At 40.3% G+C, this 27,230-nt stretch overlaps 1 protein-coding gene across 1 annotated transcript; it reads left to right on the top strand.

The window, feature by feature from the left end:
- Positions 1–12,996: 12,996 nt before the first annotated feature.
- On the top strand, positions 12,997–15,744 carry LOC119416814 (specifically androgen-regulated gene protein-like). Its single transcript, XM_037684000.1, has 3 exons — positions 12,997–13,147; positions 13,495–13,651; positions 14,211–15,744. Exons 1-3 carry the CDS (start codon positions 13,043–13,045, stop codon positions 15,692–15,694), a joined length of 1,746 nt encoding a protein of 581 aa, XP_037539928.1. The 5' UTR covers positions 12,997–13,042; the 3' UTR covers positions 15,695–15,744.
- The last annotated feature ends 11,486 nt before the right edge of the window (positions 15,745–27,230 follow it).

Genomic DNA, 27,230 nt, shown 5'->3' with positions numbered 1-27,230 from the left:
TACACTCGTGCTGCACCTGGATGCTCAGGTTTTCCAGAGGAGACTGTGGAGCTGCTCCTGTAACTCTATGCATCAGTCTGACTTTAGCAGACTGTCTCTGTGCAGTGGGATGCACTTGTTTTAGAGATTACACGCAGGGATTAACAGGAGAGGGAGATTTCCTACTGTTAGCTGCCTGCTTGAAGCCAAATCAGGCTAGGATCTTAGCACTGTGATGAAAATCTTTTTGAGTTGGTTTATTTCATTATTTTTGTGATGACGGGTTAAAAAGAGCACCGAGGACGAGAAGGTCCTAGCTGCTCCGGACTAATGATGGTCCAAACTGAGCAAAATTACATACGTCTTCTGTTTTTGCTGTTTTGTCACATTGAAATGTTTTAGATCATTAAACAAATGTTAACGCCAGACAACAATAATCTTAGTAAACACAAAATGTAGCATGCATCAGGACAAAATGTAGTTGTCAAATTTTATTCAACTATCCAAATCAACTTGGCCTTATGTGGAAAAAGTAGCTGTCCCCTTGTTAAATCGTAATAAATCCACTTAGATTGTTTTTGGAAAGCAGGGATCAGCTTCACTCGCCACAGTCAGAGCTGATTACTGCCAGATCTGTAGAATCAAGAAATCTCTGAAATAAAGTCGTTGTTCACAGATGGAGAAAGCAGAGCAGGAGTGAACCGGTCCAGGAGTAGCCAACCGAACAAAATTATTCCAAGAGCGACTCGACGACTCATCCAGGAAGTCCTAAAAGAACCTGGAACAATGTTGGACGCCCTGCAGGCCTCACCTGCCTCAGTTAAAGTCGACATGTGAATCGACAAGAAGAAAAATGACCCGTGACACGTTTGCCAAAAACATCTTGACGATCCAGGCGGCACGGTGGAGCAGTTTATAGAGCTGCCGCCTCTCAGCCAGAAGGTCGCCAGCTCGAATCCCAGCTAGGGGGCCATTCTGCGTGGAGTTTGCATGTTCTGTTCATGCACGTGTGGGTTTTCTCCGGGTACTCCGGTTTCCTCCCACAGACCAAAAACATGCATGTTAGGCTGATTGGTTACTCTAAATTTTCCTTAGGTGAGAAAGAGAGAGTGAATAGTTGTTTGTCTCGTTTGTCTCTATGTGATGGACTGGAGACCTGTCCAGGGTGTCCCCCACCTCTCGCACAGTGATGGCTGGATATGGGTGCCAGTGACCCCCATGACTCGAAAGGGAAGAGGTGGATAAAAGATAATGGATGGATCTTGATGATCCCCAAGAGTCATTACAGTAGTCCCTCGTGTATCGCGGGGGATCTGTACCCTGAAGACCCGCAATAAGGGAAAAACCGCAAAGTAAGAATAGTAGTACAAGTAGTAAGTAGTAGTTTATTTTATTATTTATATAGATATATATTCAGGTGTTTTAAATCCTTCCCACACTCTTGCAATATTCTAAACAATGTTTCTAAACTCTAAACGCTCTAAAAGGGCACAGAATGTCATGATTTCAGCTTTTTGCCTCCTGCAAGCGCTCTTGGCCACGCCCACTTCTTCGCTCCCCACGCTGAACATCTGATCAGGTGTTTAACTGCAGTAGGAAGTTTATCCTGCAGTATGGACTGCACAAATGTGCAGCAGGTGCTAAATAATTTAAAATAATTTATTTAAAATAAAAATTTCACGCCGATCGTGTGGCTCATCCATCAATCAGCCAATTGTGTGTCAGGTCCAATCTTATTTTGAAAAACCGTGATAAACGAACCGCAAAGTAGCGAGGGACCACTGTACACCTATCTTAAAACCAACCTTTATCTCAGATTAAGAACCTCATACAGTCCAACACGGTGGTGGTGTGGAGCTGCTTTGCTGCTTCAGAACCTGGACGACTTGCTGTAAATGATGATTTCTGCTCTCTGCCAGAGTATCCTTTAACGATCTGAATGTGTTTACTGTGACAAAACAGCCGAAACATGAGATATGTGTAAGGGCGCAAACACCTTTTCACAGCACTGTTTTGAAACACGATGCTTCTTCCAAAGTGAACTGACTACAACTGAGCACCTTCACTAAAATGTCTAAGATTAAGTGCACGTCCTCTGTCCTGTCATGTATTCGTTCTTTTTTCCAACACCTGCCTTCACCCTGTCTGCACTCCCTTTCTGTTTCTGTTGCCAATGCCTCCATGTTTACAGCCCTGCTGGTACAAAGAGGTCATCATTATGTACATGTACACAAACCACATCGATTCATTGTCCCTTTTACTCCATGTTAATCTCCCTGTTTTGTGTGTATGTCTGTGTGTCTCCTCCCCCCACACCTCCCATAGCTGAACACTGGCCGCTCCTGATCAGTAACGCAACACAGGAATGGCCCAGGGCTGATGTGTTTGTTAGTATTTTTGGAACGGTGACCCACTTCCCGCACAGCAGATCACATCATCGATCAGATCACACCTGCAGCCGGAGGCAAAGACGTCGAAACACTCCCCACCCCCCTCCTCCACACCTTCATAACGCCTCCTGTCCGTGAGAGAGTGATGGTGTCTTTGTGCGACGCAAGAGTGGGATGTAAAATGTTGAGCGTTCGCTTAGAAATGAGTTAAGTGTTTACTGTTTGAGGAAATGTAGCTCGCCTGCAGGTGTCAGTGCAGAAAAGTCAGCGGTACAAATGAGGAAGGTGAACTTTTCTTAGAGACCTCACACTGTAGCGACGCACTCCTTCCTCTATCCAAACCTAATGACGTCCGCTTAGTGTGGAATCCTGCCTGGGAGGAACCTCTTAACCAAACTCTACACTACAAAGTCTCTCCTAAAATGAAATCCCAGGTTTTTATTAGCTTTGTTTTCTAGATTTTTACATGTTTGGGGCGGCGTGTCATAATGCTGGATCCTGTTTGGTTCACTGTGGCTCCCTCTCCCCTTCCATTCACTTCATGTTGATGAGATTTATCACCAGGCCGGTACGACTTTAGATTTGTAGCTGCACCACAGAACAGTTGTGCACTGCATGCGTCTCTAGCTAATGTGCAGTATGTTGACTGTTCACGGTACTGTTTGGTCTTTCTGTGTGTCTGGGCACATGTATGTCCAACCGGTACGATAACACGCTGTCCTCAGCTCGCCGGTGTCGGCACCTTCAGCCCCACCGGCCCGGTCATGTTCTGCTTTTGCACATAGCCAAGGATCAGGAGACTAATCTGATAACTATGATGAGAGCGATATTGTACATAATTTTAGTATTTTGATACTTGAATGATTTTTGCTTTTATAGATATCTATATACATGTATGTATATGTATGTATGTATGTATATGTATGTATGTACGTATATAATTTTTGTCAAAGCAGAGAAAAGGACTATGTCTTTGAAAATGAAACATATCAGGAATAAATACCCTGTGATTTAAAAAAAAAAATAGTCTGAGAAATTGACTCAGAAAGAGGGACCTCATTTTAGGATAAAAAAAAAAAAAGATTGTAAATAATCTTGGGCTTCCAGTCTTTTTATGGTTATTTTTTATAACTGTTCAACGAATAAATGTTGGGCTTAGAATCCATGTCTCTGAGTCTTTATTTCTCTTTTTGTTGTTGTTTTATTGCAGCTCCTCTGCACCAGCTGACAGGAACATCTACAATTTTGAGATGATGAACTTGTTCAGTGGAAGCATCAGGATGAAGATCTTCATTTACTTTTTTAGTAGTACTTTTGTTGATGTGTGAAACAAAAGGAAAAACAAGCTTATGTTAATGTTTACAGCCGACAGCCTCAGTCTAATAAGCTCTTCTCAATATAAGAACAATGTTGGGTTCATTTTATGTAAATGCTGACTCAGCATTTTGTTTTTTTTTAGCTTCTACTGTTCTGCTGCTTTTAGCTACTACTTTTTGGCCTTTAACCTGTTGCTACTTTTAACTGCTATTGCGCCACTTTTAGCCTTTTATTCCTTGTTTAAGCTAGCCTTTTGCTAATTTGATGTTTTAGCTTGCCTATTGCAATTTTTAGCTTTTAACCAGCCTAATACTATTTTTTGTTTCTAGCTATCATTCTACTACTTTTAGCTTTTTGCTTTTTAACTTTTAGCTTTAGACTATCCTTTTGCTTATTTTAGCATTTAAGCCATATTTTTTTCATGGAAAACCTATAAACAGTTAATACGTACGTTATAGATAGCTTTTTGATTGACCTCAGCTTGGACAAATAGTTTAGCTCTGGATTGGACTGATGAGCTAATGTCTACTGTGAGTGGGATCGAGGCCAAAGTGGATCACTGTCATCTTAAAACATCATTTATCTTTATTTAGCTCTATTTGGCCAAACTGAGGTTAATGATCAAAGAGCGATCTAGAACAAGGAAGATATTAACTTTTCAACAAAATCCCATTTAATAGCTTTTTTAAAATTTACTACAACTTTTATGATTTCAGTCCCACATGCTGAATGTGTGTGTATTATTATCAAATTATAAAATCTATTCAGTATACAATGATTTATGACATTATGCCTGTGGTGGTAAATCAAGTTGTGTAAACCTGAGTGTGCAGTGAAATCATTATTTGATGCATGCGGCTACAAACAAAATGTCAGCTGAGGTGGCTAAATGAATTTTCACGTAAATGTTCCACATATCTGGTGTTCTTCTTGAAAAATGAAAAGCCCCTATAGTGAAACTGGTCAATGGATAGTTCTGCTTTTTGTGCAAAGTCCCTCTTTGTGTCCTCAAGCTGATGATAGTATTCAGACACTGAGGATGCTGCTGTGGAGCAACAAGAACACTTAATATTTCAGGGTTTATTACATTAAGTGCAAACAAGTACTCCAATCTATATGACAGCTGGTTAAGAAGAAACGAGTCGTAAAAAGAAAATTAATTATCTACAATGAAGAACAAACCTACATTTAGATGGACGATAGAAAATTAAACTTTTTATTATAAATTGTGTTTAGTCTTTTTTTAAACACATTTTAGGGGAAAAATAGAATTGTATTTTTTTTTTCAGAATGTTTCAGTTAAAACGCATAAGACAATTTATTTTATTTATTTAAAAATTTAAAAAAAAGTCTTAACATATTTGGGTTTCGATCTCGTTTTCCTGCTGAAATTGTCTCCATGGCAACGCGTTAGGGCTCTTCGCTCTGATTGGTCCTTCACGCTGACTGTTTCCGGAAGTGAATTACCTCGCTTCTCCGCCTGGCTGCCGCAGGTGTTTGCTACCTGCTCGATGTGTCGCGGCACTTTCTTGCAGTTGGACTTCCAGGAACAGCTGAGCGGGTTTTCAGAGAGTGGGGGGATTCATCTGAAATGACCTGACACCGTGAAAGAGCTCCGTGTGCGTGTCTGTCTGCGGGGACGAACCGCGGCGACAATTCACGATTTCAAAGTTTCTCTCAGCTCAGGTAAGTGAAATTCCATGTTTTTATTTTTTTATTTTTTTTTACTTAAGTTGTGAAAATGAAAGTGACTGTTCTTTAAATATCAAAAACCGACTAGAGTGTGTAATTAATGGGATTTTAAGCTTTCAACTTTAGATTTCGACTCTTCTACTAGTTGTTCAAAAAGCACAAGACCTTGTAACTTTTAGTTTTTTTACTGAACCAGCAGAGCTGCTCATGATCGTTCTGCACAGTGAGACCTCATTATGTTTTATCTTTGTACATTTTGTAGTTCTGAACGCTGAGTCAGAAAAAGTGCAGGTATTGGCACACACACAGAAAAAGAGTCATTCAAATAGTTTAAGTTAGACAAGCTGCTAAGCTAAACATTAATAAAATATTTCCCTTCCTTCCAGCAGGTTGACAGTGGCTCATTGTGTTATTCCAGCTCTGACCTTTTTGTTTAATGGTAATGATTAAACCAGTTCAAGCTGACTGTCTGCCTCTGAGCACATACTTCACATATTTTGGACCCTTCATGTTCCAACTCTGTAATTTAACTCTTTAGATTGTCCATGATGGCTGCTCTCTCCTTTTTTCACTTTATTGAACAACATAACAGAACATAAGAACAAATGACAATCTCAAATTACAAATTTTGTATAAACATGTAAAAAAAAAAAATCCTCTGTCATACCTTCTAGGGTCAACATTTGCATAAACAAGTTAACATATTGTTCAGCTCAAATTAACACGGATGGCTGCTTTTTAACAAGTCTGCCTCTCAAACTTGCACAGAAATATAGAGCTTGTTTTCTCCCTGCTGTTTGTGAAATTGTGTTTGCATTCGAAGCGGAGTACAGTCACGTCAGAGCGCCTGGCAGGACCTAAAAGTTGCCTGAAAGCCAAAAAAGCAAGTAAAGTGACATTCCTGTCCCCATGAGGCCTGATTCAGCTGTGGGCGCAGCGAGCTTTGCCACTGCTGCCCTGCAGGTTTGTTGTCTTGTTCAAGGTGTTGGCTTGGATGTTTCCCTCCGCTCTGCTGATGGGATCGTCTTAATGGGAGGGACAGTCATTAGCAGCTGTTGAAGCTTTTCATGGGGAGGAGGCTTCATATTTTGTCAACGGGCATTTGTTTTTAAGAAAACTCATGTCAGTGTGGGTGTTGGTGATCATGTGTCATCAACTGACTTTGAGAAGTCTGTGTGCCAGCAGGTTGAAAATGTCCTCGTCTTTTTAAACTGCTTACTCTTAAATAAATGACATGTTTCAACACATACCCTGACCTCTAACAGGTCACATGAGACCTTTTGTTTAAAACGCTCAAGGCCGTGGGTAATGTGCAATCCTTTAGCGATTGCTTGAACAACTTGGTTTCCTCTTAGAAGGACGTTTTAGAGCACTGTTTATGTTTCCACTTATTTTAGGAACGCTGAAGACAACCCAGCACAGAAATGGCTCATTTAAGACTTTTGATTGACTGGATTTTAGCTGTTGATCTCGGTGGTTCTGCTGTTGTGGTATTGTCGGATCTGACCGCAGAGTTGACGGCAACATTCTTCTTTCCCTCCTTGACTCATTCATTAAAGAGACAGCCCTTTAATGGTTCCAGTTGTGCCTGTCAGATTGGAGTTTCTTCATCCTTGTAGTCCATCCATCCATCCATTATCTTTTACCCGCTTCTTCCATTTTGGGTCACAGGGGTCGCCGGTGCCCATGTCCGGCAATCACTGTGCGAGGGGCGGGGTACACCCTGGATAGGTCGCAAGTCCATCACAGCCTTGTAGTGCTTCAATAGTGCCCACTTTTGATTCTGGTGTACCCCAAGGCTCTGTCTTGGGTCTCTTTCTTTTCTGATGGTGACCTTTTTACTGTTGACCTATAAATCAGTTTACTGCACCAGCAAATAGCTATGCATCTATTCAGTTCTTGTTGGACTCTCTCAGAGAAGCACAAATAAAGGGGGCAAAGACAAACTTCCTTCAATTCAACCTTTATTTATAAATCACATTGTGCCTCGAAAACTCTTTTACAAGTGAGACGTGTTTAGACAGACAACAAAAGGTTTTGGGGCAAAAAAAAAAAATCTTAACAGGCTCTCAATCTTTGGCCAAAGATAGATAGCCTGAAAATGGAAAAAAAAATTAAAAAAAGTTGCACGCACATGGTGACGCCGACATTCTGCAGGGGAGGGGGGACGCAAGATCCTTAATCTGAACAACAAGAAAAGGAAATTATTTTGACAATTTGATATCCTAAACTGTTTAAACAAAAATTGGTGTTTATTTTTATTTTTTTTACTGTCAGCCATTATGTTTGAATTAATATTGGTTTGATTTTTGACAGTGCTTTTAAACTACATAAACAGATGAGCTTGGCTGTTATGTTGAGTTTTTTCCAACAAAGTCTCCTCAAGAAAAGGTTACGGTCTACTTTCCATCCTATCAGGTAGACCATAATTGATGCCTTAATTACACATGGCTTGGATTACTGTTATTCTTTATTTCTAGGCTTTATTCTGTCAGCACTTACTGGACGTGCCTGTTGAAAACGCAGCAGCTTGTTATCTGATGGAAGAAAAAGCATGATCATATGATCACACCTGTTTCAACCTCCCTGCACTCGCCTCTTGTCCACTTGAATATCCAGTTCACCATTTGATTAATTACAAAACAACATTTTTATAATATAGCACCACCTTAAATGTGTGAATATTTGCAACATCTCAATCAAGTCAGAGAAATCAGCTGCTTTTGGACAAACCGAGCCTTTTTGGTGACGTGGAAAGTTTACAAAAAGGAGCTGCTCAGATCATCGCTGCTCACAACTCATTTGATTTCACTGGTTTTTAGTGTTGGTGAAGCAATGTTTTTATGTAAATTGATTGTATTTGAGTTCATATTTATTGCTACTGTTTATTGACTGACTTTAAACGTTAAACTAACAGCACTTGTTGCACCAAATGTGCTCAATATGTAAACTTTTAACTTGATTTGAAGATTTTTAACAATAAACATAATGAAAAGTACTGGTAAATGAAATATTTCTTCTCATTTAGGGCTTATAGAAGTATAGATTTAGTCTATACAGTTGGTTCATACTGAACGGGTCTCTTGTAAATGAGTCCTCGCGACTCAATGAGACTAAACTGTATAAATAAAGGTTGAATGAATTTAACGTTGTAGTGGGGAATCTTCTCTCGTTAGAGAAGAAAACTTTAAAACTTTACACAGGATTATAATTTGAACAGATTTCAATACAACAGTTCAAATTCAACAGTGTTGTTACATTTAAATCCCGACATCTGTGTTAGTGTCCTCATCGCACTGCCAGCAGTAAAAATCCTTTTTTGAGTTTGTGCAATGAAGAACATGACCCCAGCGTCCTTGCTTGTTTGTTTCTACCCGCCTGATTAAAACAATGAGGTGTTGCTTGTGACGGATCAGATTAAACCTGTTGTGAAGCACGTAGTACATGCTGTCCAATACGTGCACGCCCTCACAAACTGTGCTCTCTTTTTAAAGGAATGTTTTCTTTTCTTGTAAAGAAATTCTCACAGAGCACAACTGGATGATGTTTCAACTTATTAACTGAATTTATAACGTCGTCATTTGTCGACTCAAAGAGGTTTTTAGAATTAGCTTGTAGCTCTGTTCCTCGTAAATAAGCAAACGTTCCTTCAGATAAGAGAACGTGACGTTATTTTTACACTGTTTGCTGAACAAACCTGATCCAGGCTGCACAGGTGCACCTACGAATAAGTAACAGTTTGGAAAAACCTTTTGCATTACTTTATTATTTCAGCAGAAGTATTACGATTTTGTTTGAAGTCTCCCAAGCTGCACAAGTAATGCTACAGCTAGTTGCTGCTGCTATTTGTTCTTACAAATAATCACATAATTCTATGCTAATAACCTTGTATTGTGAAACTAATTAATGGATTTGTGAAGGTTTAAAAAACATATTTGGACAAATCATTATAATTGTTTTCAATAAGTTGTTTTAGGATGGCAGCAGTTCTTGACCCCTCCTCAGATTAGCCATTAACTCATCAATCCTGCCAGAATAAAACTATATGTCTTCAACAAAGGTTGTTCAAAGAACCATTTGCAACAAGATAAGATATAATTGAACCGTTTGCAACAAGATAAGATATAATTGTTCAATCCCACTCAAAGGTCTGAACTGTCCCTTTAAATGTTTTTATGTTCCTGCTAGCTAGCTACATATTTAACAATGTGCTTTCAACTCTTGGTTTAGTCTACATATAAATAAATGCTAACTAATTTAACCCTCACTTCATTTCATTTACTCAATTGGTTTACATTAATGAGTTCATTAGGTGTTGTTGTTGTTGTTGTTGTTGTTGTTGTTGTTAATAACAATGAGCGGTTAGATGTAATTCAAATTCAGTATCTCAGAAATTAGAATATTACTTAAGACCAATAAAAAAAAAGATTTTTAGAAATGTTGGTCAACTGAAAAGTATGAGCATGAAAAGTATGAGCATGAAAAGTATGAGCATGTACATCACTCAATACTTAGTTGTTGCTCCTTTTGCCTGGATTACTGCAGCAATGTGGCGTGGCATGGAGTCCATCAGTCTGTGTCTCTGCTCAGGTGTTATGAGAGCCCAGGTTGCTCTGATAGTGGCCTTCAGCTCTTCTGAATTGTTGGGTCTGGTGTATTGCATCTTCCTCTTCACGATACCTCATAATTTTTTTATGGGGTTAAGGTCAGGTGAGTTTGCTGGCCAATTAAGAACTGGGATACCATGGTCCTTAAACCAGGTACTGGTAGCTTTGGCACTGTGTGCAGGTGTCAAGTTCTGTTGGAAAATGAAATTTGCATCTTCATAAAGTTGGTCAGCAGCAGGAAGCAAGAAGTCTCTAAAACTTCCTGGTAGACAGCTGCTTTGACCTTGGACCTCAGAAAACAGTCCATCACTTACTCAAGCAACATGGATTCTGTGCCTCTCCTCTCTTCCGGATCCACTCTGGAGGGGCGGGTTGCCGGCGGGGCCTGTGGACTCGTCGCTGCAGCCTCCTGGGGTTTCTGCATTGTGGTGGCTGGGGATCACCCGGGGCTTCCCTTTGCTTCTCTCTCTGTGGGGACAGGTCTGTGGGTCCCCACATCCACTATTGAACATTTTTATGGAGAAACCTTATAGTGACAATCATGCTCACACAGGTGTTTAGATTCAGGTGTTTATCAGATACACACTCAGTTGGGTTGTGGAGACCACTAAATATATCTTGTATTACCATGTACCATATAAAATACTTTCTAATGATGTTATAAGTATCATTATATAAGTTGTTTGTTGTTGTGGTTTCTCGGTTTTGTCTTTTTTTTTCTCTCGTTCCGCAGGTCTAGAGGCAGACTTCAATGATGTTGATTTGTGTTCTCTTTATCCCTCTCTCTCTCCTCTATTCTTATCTCCTTCTTTACATTTTAACCCTTCTCTCACTTTTCTGCTTTATCTTCGTTGTTTTTCATCCCCGTGTCCATTACATCTGAAACAAACCCAAAGCAAATTCTAATAAAATTTAATTTAAACATCAAGCAGAGCATTAAGGCCAGCCATAATGCTCTGCTTGTGAAAGTAAATCTGTTGGACATCACTTTGACACTCAGACAATAATTCTGAGTGTCACAATGGACAAGGGTAAAAAAAAAAAAGACGTAATATTTAACTTTGAAAAATCCCATCATGTTGCTGTGTTCATTCGTACTCATCTGCTCACATAGACTCATGTTCATGCTGCTGTTCAGCATATTGTTTTTGTACTACTAGAGTATTTTTATTAACATTTTTCATAGTTCATATCTTGGATCTTATTACTGTTTTTCTTTTACATTTTAGAATTTTGTTGGATGCAACTGGGACCCTGTGTGCACAATTTCGTTCCATCACGTGTGGTGAAATGACAAAGAACCTTGAATCCTTGATATTTAAATTTTCTGTTGTGGTGAATTTGGGGGTTTCATTAGCTGTCGGTTATAATCATCAACATTAAATAAATAAACATTTGAAATATATATCCGTCTGTGTGTAATGAATAAACATAATATACAAGTTTCACTTTGTAAATGGAATTCCTGTAATAAATCAACTTTTTCATGATATTCTAATTTAATGACCAGCACCTGTATATGAATGTTTCTGTTCAATGCCCTGAGTCAGAGATTCTTTATTGTCATTCGCACCTCATGTGGTACATGTGGTGGAGCAAAATTATGTACACAGGGTCCCAGTTACATCCAACAATAAAATGTATAAGAAAAACAGTAATAACATCTAAGATATGAACTAAGAAAAACATCAACTAAATATACACTAAGCACTCATAACATAAAACATTGAACATCAGCACAAACATGAACATGAGTCTGTGTGAGCGGATGTGCACGCATGAACACATCAACATTGAAACAGAGCAACAGCAACATGAAACAGATCAGCAGCAACATGAAACAGATCAGCAGCAACATGAAACAGATCAGCAGCAACATGATGTGGTTTTTTTACAGTGATTATTCTGGTTAGAGATTCATGAGTCTAACAGCCTCAGGGTAGAAGCTGTTCCTCAGTCTAGTGGTTCTACATTTAATGCTCCTCAACCTCCTTCCTGAGGGGAGCGGGGCAAAAAGTGTGTGTGCTGGGTGAGTGGGGTCCTTCATGATGCAGGTAGCCCTCTTCCTGCATCTGGAGGTGTAGATGTCTGTGATGGTGGGGAGACTGACTCCAACAGTCTTCTGTGCAGCCTTCACCACTCTCTGCAGAGCTTTTCTTTCTGCAGCTGTGCAGCCTCCATGCCACACGTTGATGCTCGAGCACAGGATGCTCTCCACTGCACACCTGTAGAAGGAGGTGAGGACTGAGCTTCCCAGACCAGCTCGTCTCAGCCGTCTGAGGAAGTAGAGTCTCTGATGAGCTTTCTTGATCAGGCTGGTGGTGTTGTTGCTCCAGCTGAGGTTGTCATTCAGGTGCACACCCAAGTACTTGTAGCTGGAGACCACTTCCACCGCAGATCCTCTTATGTTCAGGGGAGTATAAATGTTTTTGTTCCTTCTGAAGTCCACAATCATCTCCTTTGTCTTCTTCACATTGATGCGAAGGTTATTCTCTTTGCACCAGCTCTCCAGGTGTTCCACCTCTTGCCTGTAGCTGGACTCATAATTGTTTGTGATGCATCCCACCACTGCTGTATCATCTGCAAACTTTACAATGTGACAGCCTGGATGGGTAGCTGCACAATCATATGTGAGCAGAGTAAATAGGAGGGGGCTCAACACACATCCCTGAGGAGAGCCAGTGCTGAGGGTTATGGTGGAGGAGGAGAAGTTGTGGATACTCACTAACTGTGGTCTGTTTGTTAAGAAGTCTAGTACCTAGTTGCAAATGGAGGGGCTTAGTCCTAGTGTGACTAGTTTGTCCATCAGGGTTTGGGGGATCATGGTGTTGAAGGTGGATGTTGACTTCTACTCTGACCTGGCGCTATATAAATAAACTGAATTAAATTGGTAAGCAGAGGAACATTATGCAGTGACGGAGATGTTTGTTTCTGCCGTGCTGATTTTTCTTCTCTGTGACCTTTCAGGTTCTCGCCCAGACCGACTACAGGCGAGAGTCAGCAGACCACGTTAGGACAGCGAGGCACCGGTCCTGCACTCATCTTCTTCCCTGTGCGATGTTGAAGAGTGGCACGTGGCCAGGCAACGCTGCCGTGGAACCCTCGAGCAACATGGACAGTTCGGGAAGCTGCGACAGTGTGATCAGCGTGAACTCTGGCTGTGTGAGTGCTGCTCTGTTTGTTGTGTAACTCAAACCGCAGACGCTCGTCGCTCTGGCATCCCTGACTGAACACTGATGTCATAACGAGTCTGTGGTTGGAAAGTTAAATGGAGAAATGAAATCTGAGCTTCAGGTTTTAACGCCTCTCACACACGCAATCAAATTAACTTAAAAAGTGAAACGTGTGTAAGTGAAACTGAAAGCATCTTTAAGCTTCACAGTGATGAAGTCGTTGCTTTGCATCTGTTTGAAAAGGCTCGTGTCTTCTGTTTGGAGTGATTCTAACGTTAGATTGTCCTAGTTTTGATACATTTGTAGCATATTTGACAGTGTTTGTGCTGTTTGCAGAGTAATGACAGTATGGAACACCTGACTCCAGAGGAGAGGGCGTGCCTCATGTTTCTGGAGGAAATCATCGAAGCTCTGGAGGTGCAGGAGGACAGCGGCTTGTCTAACGACGAGCCAGACTCTTGGACTACTACAAAAGATCATATAAGAGTCAATGGTGTGTTGTTGTTTTTTATTCTTTTTTTTTTTTTTGTCTTAGCTAATTACTGCCTGTTGACAAAAGATAAGCGAAAATGCCCGTGAACTTAGCTTGTTTGTAGTGTAAGCAAAATATCTCATATACCATTGGACAGCATTTAATAAAATTCTCAGCAGGTTATCACTGGATGTTCATCTACAGCTGTTTAACTTTTAGAGACTACTCTATTCAAGATGGCTGCCATAGCTAGTCGACTTTAGCCTCTGTGAAAATGACTGTACCTCAGTCAGCGTACGAATATTGAGCTAAACCTTTGAGTGGTCAAAGTAAAAGAGTATTTCCCAGCACATGGTTTGAGTGCAAACAGATTATTTATTACATTATTTTTACTTATTTGACCAAAACTACTAAAACTCCATACTTTCTTAACTTCATATGATCTTACTCTGAAACTCTGGCATGAAAGGTGTCGGGTGATATGCATCTTTTTAAGAACTGCTAAACTAAAAAAAGTTTTCTCTCGTGCTCCTTCATTAACTGAAGTGTTTGTTTATTGATGGTGTTTTAAATGTTGTAGGTATTTCCAGTTTGGCATCAGAGTCTGGAAGTCAGGGAATGTCCCCACCTCCCCACTTTGAAGCAGTGGACCCAGCACCCATGACATCAACGCCTGAGAGTGAAACGGAGCGTCATGCACTGAACCAGAACTCTGAACCACGATCCACCACTGCTCCAAGTCCTCCTCCCTTTGAATCAGCTCCTGCTTGTACAGCTCCCTTAAACCTAGATCAGGTTCCAGGTTTAATCCTGAATGGAACTCTTGATCCAGATAATGTCATCAGTTCTTGGTCCTGGTCCGGAGAGAAGACCTCTGAGATTGATCTGAGCCTACTCCCTCCCCCCTCAGACTTCATGGATGAACTGGACACTTGTTCACAGCCGAAGAAACTGAACGGTGTCCCCACAGAGCCTGAACTGCACGTTGAACTGGTACCACTAGACTCAGCAGACTCTGTGAATAAGATTTCAGAGAACTCATTGACCGAGGACCCTCCAAGCAGTCCTCCACCAGATCCTGCTTCTGTTTCTTTTATAACTCCCCCTCCTGAGTTTTCTCCACCCAAAAGTCCACCTCCTGTGGCCCCCAAGCCTAAAAAGCTTCCTGCCAGCATTGTTTTGCACTCACAAAAGACAGCGGTGGGTAGTCCTGATGGAAGCGTGCCGTCTTTGCTGCCCACCAGTGGTGACTGGATGCTGGGGGACCAGCAGAAGGTCCACATGGAGGCCCTTCGGAAGCTGGGACTGCTCAAAATAAATGAAGAAGAAGCAGGCCTTGAAAAAATCTCTACACTTCCTCTCAAAAATAGAAGCCGACAGTCGTGGGCAGGTCCATCTCCCCTCAGCCCAGGAGTTTCTCATGCATTACCCCTGACGCCATCATGCACCCACCTCAGCAGCACCCCTCCTGCCTCGGCCTCCCTTCAGTTTGTGCCATCTGCTGCTGTTTTGACGGTTTCTCCTCCAACACAGGACCCGGACATTGTGCCAGCTCCTGCAGCGTTCAGCGATCCCAGCCATCCTCTGCCTTCAGTTAACGAACTGCCCACTGGAGCAGATGTTCCAGATGCTGATGTGAGGAGCCCTGCTGCTGCACCAGTCAAACAGCTAACCTCACCAAAGGTCACAGACATGAAATCTGCAACCCTGGAGTGCTCTGGTGTGGGTGTAAGCTCTTATCTGACTGGTCAACCCCCCACCGAGGCTGATCAGAGAGCCACGGGAGAGCAGAGCCAGCAGCACAGCAGCCAGCCACAGCCCTCCTCCCTGGGGAGCAGAAAAGACATTTCATGTGCCAAAGAAGAGGATTTGCAGGCAGCCCCCACCACCAGCAAACAGACGGAGCCTCAAAGACCCTTGCATGCCCACAATGTTGTCCAACACCCCAGGGGGGAGTCCAAACCGCCTCGATCACAAGGCATCAGCGTTCTGATCTGCCCCCGACCGGAGAACGTAGAGGAGCGGCGCGAGGCGCTGAAGAAGCTGGGACTGCTCAGAGACTGAGCCCCCGCTTCCACCACAGACTCCCCCGACCTTTATACAACGCATCAAGGGACTGTCATGGCCTCCCTTGCAGCTATATTTATTTATCATAGAACAGAAAAACAAGGACGGTTTAAAATGTTCATCGACTCAATTTGTGTGGGTTTTTTTGTAAATTAAATTCTTTAACTGTTACAAATCATTGTTGAATTTAAAAGAAGTTGCACATTTATTTTCCCACTTCACCTCCTTTTATATGTTACGTGTTTCCAGGATGAAGCTGTGTAGTGCAGTCCTTTAACACACCTCATTTTTTTTACGTTTTAAAATGTGTCTTTGTTAGTTTTTCCTTCCGTTTCCTGTATTTTTATACGTAGTCTGCTCAGCACGTATTTTGTCAGTATAATTAGCACCTTCCATCAGAGACTCATCTAATAAATGTATATTAAAAGTCTTTCAGCATTTCTGAAGCATAACTTTGTGTAACTTGACAAAGCCGGCAGGTTGGTTAAAGTCTGAAACGTGGTTGGCCTGATGACAGACGCATCAAGATACAGTTGTTCCTTCAGCCGCTGTGATTATCTTGAGTCTGTGTCCGTCTGAGTCATACATATCACTGCATTGATCAGAAGTTTGTTTCCTGCGTCTGGAAGACGTCACGTTTGTAGATGTCAGTCCTCGTGTGGCGCTTCAAATCGCACGTTGGATCAGTGGTTTTCTGCCTTTGATTCCGACGTGATGTGGGGGAACAGGTGCAACCAGTTTCTGCAGCCTTCATGAAACTTCCTCTCTGCCCAAGATAGCTTTTTCAAGTTCGCTCTGTCTGAGATTTTTCTCTTCATCCTGGCTGCAGACATTTAACGACAACTTGCATTTCCTGCGAAAATGCAGTGTGAATGCTTTTTGATGAAGAACTTGATGAAAAACGGCTGAGATTACAAAGCATGCTGAAATGAAAGAACAAGCCTAAATTAGCAGCAGAAAGAACACATATTTGCTGAATTATGTTAAAATAAGCAGAAATGAGTACAGACATTAGGAAATCAGCTAAAAAATATATAAACTTAGTTGAAATGACAAAAAAAATCTTCAACTATCGGAAGGAAGTGGACACAGCTGAAATAAGCTAAAAAAAAGTGAAATTAGCAGAAAAAGCTAAAATTAGCATAAAACGGCTAAATAGTAGCTGAAAAGGCTGAAACTCACAAAAAAGCTGAAAGGAGCATAACAAGCTGAAATTAGCAGAAAGAAGTTTACGCTGAAAGTAGCAGAAATTAGCAAGAAAAACATTAATTTATCTGAAAACAGCTGAAATTAGCAAAAAAAATATCTATAAAGTTAGCTGGAAAGGAAAATTAGTGTAAAAACAGTTACCGGCAAATAGTAGATGAAATAGCAGAAATAGATGAAACTAGCAGAAATATTCCAAAAGGAGCATCGCTATTTGAAATGAGCAGAAAGAAGTTAGAAGAAGTACAAAAATGTTCTAGTTAGCAGAAAGAATCTGAAAGGAGTGCAAAACAGCTGAAATTAGCTGAAAGTATGGCAAATGAAAAAGTTAATTTGCTGAAAGAAGCTGAAGCAGAACAAAATGTGAAAGGAGCAGTAAAAGGTTGTAAACAGATCTAAAGATTTGAAGGATGTAAATTGAGTTCAATTCATTTTCTATGAGAAACAAGGTGACAGAAAAGGCTAAATATTTCAAAAAGCTAAAGCTGCACCAATACCAAAAGTCATAGCAGGATTGTCCTGAAACATTTTGATATACTGTGTGATTTGTTGAAATAGCTTGAAAACTGTAGGACGAGAATCACGCCAAAAGACGTACAGAAGAAGAATGGATCTCAACAGTGTGAATGTGTCATAAACGTTCACACAAATCGTTTTTTTATCTGTAATATGTTATTCAAGTTGCATAAGCTTGATTTGAAAACAAATCTCTGCGGCTGAGCAGATCCCTCTGCAGTGCTGAAGAATTATTGGGAACTTAGCAGAATGCATTTGAGTTTTTGCACCAGAGTAGCTTTTTAAACACTATGTGAAACTACCACAGCTGAAAGCAACAACTTTCAGATTTATATTTCATGTCATAGTTGGATGTAAAAATAAGTGATGTTTTTGAATGACAGCAGTTTTGCCCAATACTTCTCACATTTTTCTTTATTGCTCGTATTTGACCGAAGCCAGTTTTGACAGCAGAAATTTGCATTTAGTCACTCATTTGCAATGTTTGTACACACATTTTCATATGTTCCAGTGCTGCTTTTTATACATTTAACAAACTCATGATCTGCATCTGTCAGGAGGAAAGTAGAGACGAGGGAAAAAGAAAAATAATGGGGCGTTTTGAATATTGTTTTGAATATTTTCCAGTAAAAGCTAAGACTCGGGTGCATGATCTGCTGAAGAGATTAAATGTTACTCTACTTGTTATGTAGCCAATAGACTGTAAGGAACTTGCTGAATTAACAAAGGTGTGATTTATTACATTAAATCCTTGTTGCTGCAAAGCCAGGAGAGGAAGCAGTAAACAAACAGCTGGCTGAGGAAGCAGTAAACAAACATCTGGCTTTGTGTTGCTCTGGGAGTTTTCCTCTCGGACAGCTGATCTAACTGAGGATGAGTTCATGACTGTCACTTCCACCGAATCCCCTCACAGGCCTCAAGATCAGCTGCTATGAAAACAAACTAGCCCCTTCTGCATATGTGCAGCTTAAACACGTCAAAGATTGAGTCTAATGCTAAAAAAACAATCTGAAATTTTCAGTTAAATTTTTATTACAACCATTTTGGTCCAAGCTTGAATATAACGTGACCTGGTAGCCCTTGGATTATGTGTTGTGGATAACTCTTAGCTACCACACCAAATTGCATCCCTGTATTTGTAAAGTGCACTGAGTTGTAGCCGTTTTTAATGCAGGCTAAGGTCAGATAGCTGTGGTGGCCATCTTGAATTGGGTTGATTCCAAACATTAATCCAGTGGTTACTTCCTGAAAGTCTGAGTGAAATTTGTCCAGTGGTTGAGATATGCTGCTAACAGCACAAACAAATGAATGCACACACAGACAGCAGCAGATACATTGTCAAGTTCAAGGATTTTATTGTCATTCGCGTCACATGTGGTACATGAGGTGGAACGAAACTGTGTACTCGAGGGCCCAGGTACACCCAAAAATAGCAAAAATACAAAGTATAAAAAGAAACAGTATATAAGGATCTAAGATATACAGGTCCTTCTAAAAAAATAGCATATTGTGATAAAGGTCATTATTGTCCATAATGTAATGATAAAAATGAAACTTTCATATTTCAGATTCATTGCACACCAACTGAAATATTTCAGGTCTTTAATTGTTTTAATACTGATGATTATGGCATACAGCTCATGAAAACCCAAAATGCCTGTCCCAAAAAATTAGCATATTTCATCCCACCAATGAAAGACAAGTGTTTTTAATACAAAAAACGTCAACCTTCAAATAATCATGTTCTGTTATGCACTGAATGCAGCAAAAGACATTATATTATGACTGTGGCTTAAAGATTCACTTTTCTTCCAGCAGAGGGCAGTAGAGATCCATGTCACTGAACCAGCTGAACTGGAACCAGTTTATAACTGAAGCCTACATGCAGGTTTAATTATGAGCATTAATGCAAACATTTCACTTGCTCATAAACTATTGAACTATTTTGCAGCCTGCTATAAGATATTTGAGATCAGTGTGTTGTACTGTAATAAACTACTTAATACCTTATCTTTTCCCTTTAACTCCTGGGTTTATGTAGCTTGTGTGAAAGCTGATCCAGCATTTACACCATTGTTTTCCTATTTGGAGTTGCTTTCATGTGATTTTGCAGTCTAACTCCTCCCACATATTTTTAACTGATTATATATTAAAACAGAAAAAATGTGGTTTTGTCACTTTTACTGTAAACTTTATTTAAAACAAAATTCACCGTAGAAATTCACTGAGATCCTGCAGTTCCTTCAAAAACATGGTTCTCTCTGAAATCTGCTTCAGTATACTTGCTCTGTCCTTGTGTTCTTTAGTTACTTTTAGTTTTTACTTGTTGTTCTATTTTAGCTGTTGTTCTGCTACTTTAGCTTTTATCATTTTGCTACTTTTACCATTTTGGGGCTTGATTTTTGTAGCCACTATTTGGCTACTTCCCAGGGGCTGCAGCAGCAGTGGTTATGTGCAGTAGTCTTGTGATCCTGGACCTTTTGATTCGAGCCCAGCTTATATCAGGTTTACAACAGTGGACAAAATCTTTCGTACAAGATCACTCACTGCGACAACCCCTGCAGAAGGGAGCAGCCGAAAGAAGCTTACTAACCTGCTGATTTTAGCTATTGTTTTGCAACTTTTAGCTTTAGCGATGGTTTTGCTGGTTTTAGCCACAGTTAATATTTTTTTATTTTCTTTTTCTTTTTGGTACTGTTTGATTAGCTGGGGGATGCCTACTAAGGCAGACACCTATTATTATCCACCTGACAAGGGTTTCTTAACTTTATATCTTACTCTTCCTTCAACTTTAATGCAGCCCAAACCGCAACGTGTACCCCCACAAATATTATATCAAAACGACCGGCTCGGCACCGTGATGTGTGCAATTACTTTTATTGGCACTTCGAGTTACCATGACAACATAATTTGGGAACAAAGACACCACTTTTATTAGTAATTTTTCATAGACTCTGGTTGCAAATCGAATATCCAAGATGGCCACCTGAGCGAAAAAGGAAAAATGCTGTAAATCTGACATTTTTACAGAAATTAAACTGAAATTTGGTGTGGTAGTAGCTGAGACCAATGCCCAGTAAATAATGAATTAAAAAAATTCAAGGTGGCTGCCAAAGCTCCATTTAAATGGCTTTAACTCGTTGATATTTTGTCATTTTCAGCTGGAATTTTGTGTGATTGTAGCTGAGAGCGAACCCAAACACGTAATATTGTCAAATCAAATTTTTTAAATGGCCGCCACATGTCAGTCCCTGTCAAAATTTCTCCAGGAACTTTCTAGTTTTAGTTGTGATGTGCTTGTTTTAACTTTTACATTTCAGTTTTAGCTTCTGCAACAAAATCCTCCAGCCCTCAGCATTCACACCCTATCCATTTATTTATTTACAGAAGTTTTAGTTTTATATATTATTAATATATCCAACAGTAAATAAGCAACATCCCAGTCACTGGTGATAAATAATTCAAATTGTTCTAAACTTTGTCTCAAATAAAGTAAAATGTTGAGTTTGTTGTGCATTTTTAGTGTCTGATGGCTCTAAAAGTTAAAAAGTAAAAAGTACTAAAGATTGTACACAGAGAAAAGCAATGAAACTAAAATGTCTGCAGCTGCAGTAAATCACATCCAGCATGAACATAAAATTAGTGAGCAGTGATTTATTTTCTGGTCAGTGAATTAATCATTTACCAAACATGTGCTGTTGGTTTGCTTCTCTTCTTTTTTAAGCTTTTGATGACCCCCCCCCCCCCCCCCTCTCATAACGCTCATCTACGAAGCACATTAGCTCACAGAGCAAACAGTTTGTTGTTAAAGCACATCACAGAGGATGAAATTGCAGCCGCTGCAGGCCTTTGTACTTATATTTATTTTACTTGTACTCATTCAGAATGAAGTGTTGTGTAAGACGTGTTTTATCACTCACACAAAAGCTGAAAAACAAGTCAGCTTTCTTGTTAATTCAGCCCAAAGGAATTTAGTGTTGCCAGTTTTTATTTTCCAAGCTCAGTTATTCAAACTGCGAAGAGTCAGAAATATTTAAATAAAATTAGTTCGGGTCTGCAGCAGAACCATAAAATGTTGCATCCATCCAGTTTTCTGTGGGGAGAAGGAGATGATGCATTGGGTTTTTTAATGCTCCTTGCAGACCATAACATAACTCATAAAGTCTGAGAGAATAGCTGTCCTTTTCATTCTAGATTATTCTCTGATTATCTCTAATTTTATTACATAGGACTGAATATGATATTGGGATTACAGGAACGGCTCTAAATTGGTTTAAATCATATTTATCTGATAGATTCCAATTTGTAAATGTAAATAAGGAATTTTCTTCATACACCAAAGTTAGTCATGGAGTTCCTCAGGGTTAAGTGCTTGAACTAATACTCTTTACCTTATATATATGCTTCCATTAGGTAAAGTTATTAAACAGCATGGGATAAATTTTCATTGTTATGCTGATGATACACAGTTATATTTGTTCATGAAACCCAATGAATCTAATCAGCTACTTAGACTACAAGCATGTCTTAAAGACATAAAAACCTGGATGACCCTAAATTTTCTGTTTTTGAACACAGACAAGACTGAGGTTTTGGTTTTTGGACCTGAGCATCTTGGGAATTTATTTTTCAGTCTTTCTCACTCCTTAGATGGCATTAATCTGTCCTCCAGCTCTAATGTTAAAAATCTTGTTGTTATTTTTGATCAGGACATGTCTTCTATCCCCCACATTAAAAACGTTACTAGAACTGTCTTCTTCCACCTGCGTAATATCTCTAAAATTAGAAACATCTTATCTAAAGATGATGCAGAAAAACTGGTTCATGCATTTGTCACATCGACTGAACTATTGCAATGGTTTATTATCTGGGTGTCCGAATACTTCTTTATAAAGTCTTCAGTTGATCCAAAATGCTGCTGCCAGAGTCTTAACTGGAGTTAGTAGGAGAAATCATTTCTCCAGTTTTAGCTTCTGTCCATTGGCTCCCTGTCAAATCCAGAATTTAATTCAAAATCTTACTTCTAACCTACAAAGCTCTCAACAACCTAGCTCCATCTTATATTTGAGCTCTAGTTGTTCCATATTTTCCCAACAGAGCACTTTGCGCTCCAGGCTTACTTGCGGTTCCTAGAGTTTCCAAGAGCAGAATGGCAGGAAGATCTTTCAGTTCTCAGGCTCCTCTCTTGTGGAACCACCTTCCAGTTTCTGTCCGTGAGGCTGACACATTGTCCAGTTTAAGACTGGGATTAAGACTTTCTTTTTGATAAATCCTACAGTTAGGATTGGCTTGTTATGCTGCCTTAAGCTTAGACTACTGGAGGACAAATTGAACACATTTCCTTAAATGAATTGTTACAATTGAATAGTTTTCATTTGATACTATTTCCATCTTAACATGTGATTCTTGACCTGCCATTGTGTATCTGTTCCTCCTTCCTGTTCCTACCAAACCAAGCTGGTCGAAGCAGATGACCACTTGTCCTGAGTCTGGTTCTGCTAAAGGTTTCTTCCTCATGAGGGAATTTTTCCTTTCCACTGTCGCCTTCATGCTTGCTCAATATGAGAGTTCTGTGATGGAGTTAAATTCAAAGCAGTCTGCTCCTCAGATAAATAATATTATTAAAGTACGTTTTATGAATGTTTCTGTTCAGTGCCCTCAGATGACTTCTGTTGCGACTTGGTGCTGTATAAATAAACTGAACTGAATTGAATTATGCGGTGCGTGCTGAGCTGCAGTTCTTATCTCTCCAAACAGAATGACATGTTCTTGTTCTTTGAAGAGGAAGTGATTCAGTTCTAATCACTGGCAAAGAATGTAAGAAACGAACGTGGGCGATTAAACAGGAAGGTTTCACTCAACAAAGTGTCACAGCGACCCTTGAACTTTAACATCTTTTCTGTTGAACTGAGAGAGCGTCTTCTGATCTTACGGAAGTTCACTGATTTGAGAAGAAAGTCGTTTAATTTGACAGTTTTCAGATGAGCTGAACTCCTTGGAAGCCCTCTCTGCTGTCAGTAGCTGGAGGAGGTAGGCGTAGCTGCAGTTATATCTGGCGAGACAGTGAGCTCATGGGACTTCCCCCGCCACCCCGTCCCTGTTCTGTACCGGAGCGCCTGTGTCGACCCTTCCTCCACATGCGAGCCGATCACTGAGGATTAGCAGAGACAAAGTGAAACAGGGCCGCTGCTGGGTGCGCTCGGGTTCAAGCATGCCCAGCTCTGCTCTGTTTGGATGTGTCCCTGCAGAACCTTCACGTGGAGCAGAAGGCAACAGCTCAGCTGCACGATGAGAATACTTTGAATGACTGTGGCTCCTGTAAGGATCACATTTAGGCTCATCTTAAAGTCTGCTTGATTACAGGTTTTCACTTACACTCAGGGGATCCAGCTGAAGCTTACTTGTGTCTCTTTTGCAAAGCTGAAGGTAATACAGGTAGAGCTGTTGCATGAGAGCAACACAAGCCAGCAGAACCAAACGCAAAGAAAATGTCATAACATCTACCGTTAATAGTGTGAATGTTCATGAAGCATTCACACTGTTGGGATCCATTTTACTTCCATACATTTTTCAGCATCTTTCTCGTTCCACAGTTTTTGTGCTATTTCAACAAATCATATATTAAAAGGTTCAACTCATTCAGGAAAAGGATGCCATGACTTTGGTATTGGTGCAGCTTTAGCTTTTTTTGAAATATTTAGGCTTTTCTGCCATATTTTTTTCCTCATAGAAAATGAATTGAGCTCATTTTACATCCTTTAAATCTTTACATCGGTTTACAACCTTTTACTGCTCCTTTCACATTCTTTATGCTACCTACAACATTTTTGTGCTTCTTCTAAATTCTTTTCAGCCAATTAATTTCAGCTTGTTATGCTCCTCTCAGCTTATGTCTGCAAGTATCAGCTTTTTGTGCTATTTCAGCTACCATTGAGCTGGTTTATGCTAATTTGAGCTTTTTCAGCTAATTCCACATTTTTTTCACTCATTGCAACTTTTTTCTGCTTAATTCAGCAATAATGTGCTCTTCTCGTAATTTAGGCTTCTTTCTGTTTTTAAGCTACTTTTCAGCTGTTTTTGTTTGTTTTGTTGGTTTAGCACATTTCTGCTTTTTTTTTTTTTTTCAGACAATTTCCACGTTTTTATCTCTGCTTATTTCAACCTACCAGTAATTGGGCAAACATTTTAAGCTCATTTCAGCTCTTCCCTTCCTTCTAGCATTTTAAGCTTCTTTCTGCCTTTTCGGCTATACTTGTTAGCATTTTTTTCTAATTTCCAGCCTTTTTTGTTTGTTGTTAATTTCCTAATTTTTGTGCTCATTTCTGCTTATTTAAACCTAATTCAGTAAATATGTGTTCTTTCTGCTTTCTTCTATGAATTTAGGCTTATCCTACAATTTCCTGTGGGCTCAATAAAGTTCTATCTTATCTTATCTTTATCTTATTCTTCCATTTCACCTACATTTCAGCATGTTTTTTTTTAAGCTAATTTCAGCTGTTTTTCAGCAAGTTCTTCTGCAATAAGCATTCACGCTGCATTTTTGCAGGAGATGCAATTTCTCTAGTTTATGCTACGAATTCAACATTCAGATATTTGGATGTTTGAGCGTGTTCTGTCTCTCTGCGTGTTTGTTCTGACTGGATGACTGTTTCCTGTTGCCCTCTGTGCTCCCTGTTGGTGCCAACCACCGAGGCTGTGGTCAGGAGGCGTTCCAGGGGCAAACCCACAGCCCTCGGGTGGTGACCGTGCTGAAGTGAGGAACTCAGCAGGCCCCTCTGTTCCCCTGCGGTGCTGGCACGGTGAGGGCCGAGACATCCTGCTGGGCCTGCGGTGGTGTTGGTAACCTCGCATAAGAAGGGGCGAAAAGAAAAATGGTTGAGGAAGAAAGAGGGAAATGCTCTGCGCTCTGTGTCCTCCAGCATTTTCACAGCTTTCAGACGACGGGAGAGAAAAAATGTTGAAAATGTTCAGTTAAACGAGAAGCTGAGCTGCTTGCATTTATCTTACTGCAGCAGTGGTTGCTTGACTTGAAAGTGATCCTTCAAATCGTGCTCTTGTGATTGTCTGTTAGCAAAATATTTCATGAACCGTTGAACAAATTATATTGAAACGTTCACCTACTTATTTTCGGATGCAACTTTACAACTGATTTAGCTTTTGGAGTCAACCCAATTGAAGATGGCTGCTACAGTGAGCTGAAGTTAAAAAAACAACAAATGCTGCGAGCGTGACATCTTGTGACATTACATGAGAATCCCCACCATGTTATCAAAATCCGACTAACACGGATCCAAGTTTGTCCTTGGGGTAAATCTAAAAACACATTTGCATAAACGCTTCTGCATTTTTTAAGAGCTGGTTTAAAACAACACTGAGTTGTTTGGTCTAGTTTAGACTTAACATTAGCCCATCAGCTCGACCAGATTTAAACTCCATTTCTCAAAACAGATCTATCTACAGCAGGTAAAACATTACTAATTCATAAGCTGTGCACTAAACCCCTCAAAGATCTGAACTATCCTTTTAATGGTTGGAAGTCAAACAACTCCATACGTCTGAAAGGCCTTTTCTTTAAAAGGTGGAGCTTCAAAGACTTCTGTGTCAGAACTGAGGCAGCTCTCTGACAAAGATACGCTTCTCTGACAGATTTAAATCAAACCTCGCTTCACTTCCTCCACGCAACCTTTAAATTCAGCTTTTTATCCACGCAGAGCAAAACACCTCACAGCGGTGAGTTCTTCTGTAAGAAGTCTCAGCAACTTGTTGCTCAAAAAAAAAACAGCTATCCTTGGACTCTAATAAAAGATCTTTGGCTGCTCTCCTGTCACTTCCCTCACCGTCCCTCTGTTCTTTACCCACTGTGCAGCAAAAGTCCTTTTCACGACCAGAATCATAAATTAAACATCACCTGGGTTTCCCTAATGTGTCTGCTGGTGTAAAAATAGCTCAGCTAGGCGCACGGAGTGATGCACAGCCCCTTTGTCTTTAATGAAGCGTTTCAGCATGAAATGAGTGTGACTTTTGCCCAGACTCTGTGTGCTGACTTTCTCAATCTCCCAGAGTGGCTGTGAGCTCATTTGGTTATACAAGTGCTCACAATTACCCAGAGATTTGGACACGGGGACATGGGATATTTCCATATCCCCGACAGATGTTATTGTAATTACACCAAACTGCTTGACTTTGTGCCGCGGATTTACATGTTATTCCTTTTTCTCTGGCTGCAAAGAGGGCGTCTCAGAGGGTTTATCTCTTGTGCTGAATCTGTTGTTTGTCGAGGCTCCCAGTTTCTGGCAAAACACACATGGAGTCACATCAAATATTAAACCTTTTAAGCCGAGTTAATTACATTATCACAAGCCATCTTAAAGCCCAGGTAATGACAATATGATAAGATAAGAGATAATTTAAAATAATCCTTCCTCCGCCTTTTCTGCCTTGAACCATTTTCAGACTGTGTGTGTGTGTGTGTGTGTGTGTCGTCTGAAGAAGACATGATTGTTATCTCCAATCAACATCACTGTGAGGCCCTAATTATATTTGATTGAGTAAACACACACACACACACACAGGAGCTGGCATGATAATTAGAGCTCGAAGTATGCGATACGGTAAAAAGCAAATATAAATGTGTTAATGCAGCTGATTAATTTGGGTGATAATGCCCAGGGAGGGAGCAGGTGGGAGAATGCAGGTGCATCCTGAAAACAAATGTTTCTTGTGTCAACTCTGGTGCATTGTTCTCCCACTGGTGTTGGTGGTACCGGTCCACATGGAGCAGCTGCAGGAGCAGTGACCAATACAGCAGTGG

The sequence above is a fragment of the Nematolebias whitei genome, chromosome 11 (assembly GCF_014905685.2).
Source record: "Nematolebias whitei isolate Nwh7 chromosome 11, NemWhi1, whole genome shotgun sequence".
In the NCBI taxonomy this organism is placed as follows: domain Eukaryota; kingdom Metazoa; phylum Chordata; class Actinopteri; order Cyprinodontiformes; family Rivulidae; genus Nematolebias; species Nematolebias whitei.
The sequence above is the reverse complement of the archived record's forward strand: the minus strand, read 5'-3'. Positions and strand labels throughout refer to the sequence as shown.

Excerpts from the sequence above, each read along its gene's own strand:
- LOC119416814 (XM_037684000.1), top strand. The coding sequence starts at position 13,043 with ATGTTGAAGAGTGGCACGTGGCCAGGCAACGCTGCCGTGGAACCCTCG. Across the intron at positions 13,148-13,494 it reads TCAGCGTGAACTCTGGCTGT|AGTAATGACAGTATGGAACA; the intron begins GTGAGTGCTGCT and ends TGCTGTTTGCAG. Across the intron at positions 13,652-14,210 it reads AGATCATATAAGAGTCAATG|GTATTTCCAGTTTGGCATCA; the intron begins GTGTGTTGTTGT and ends TAAATGTTGTAG.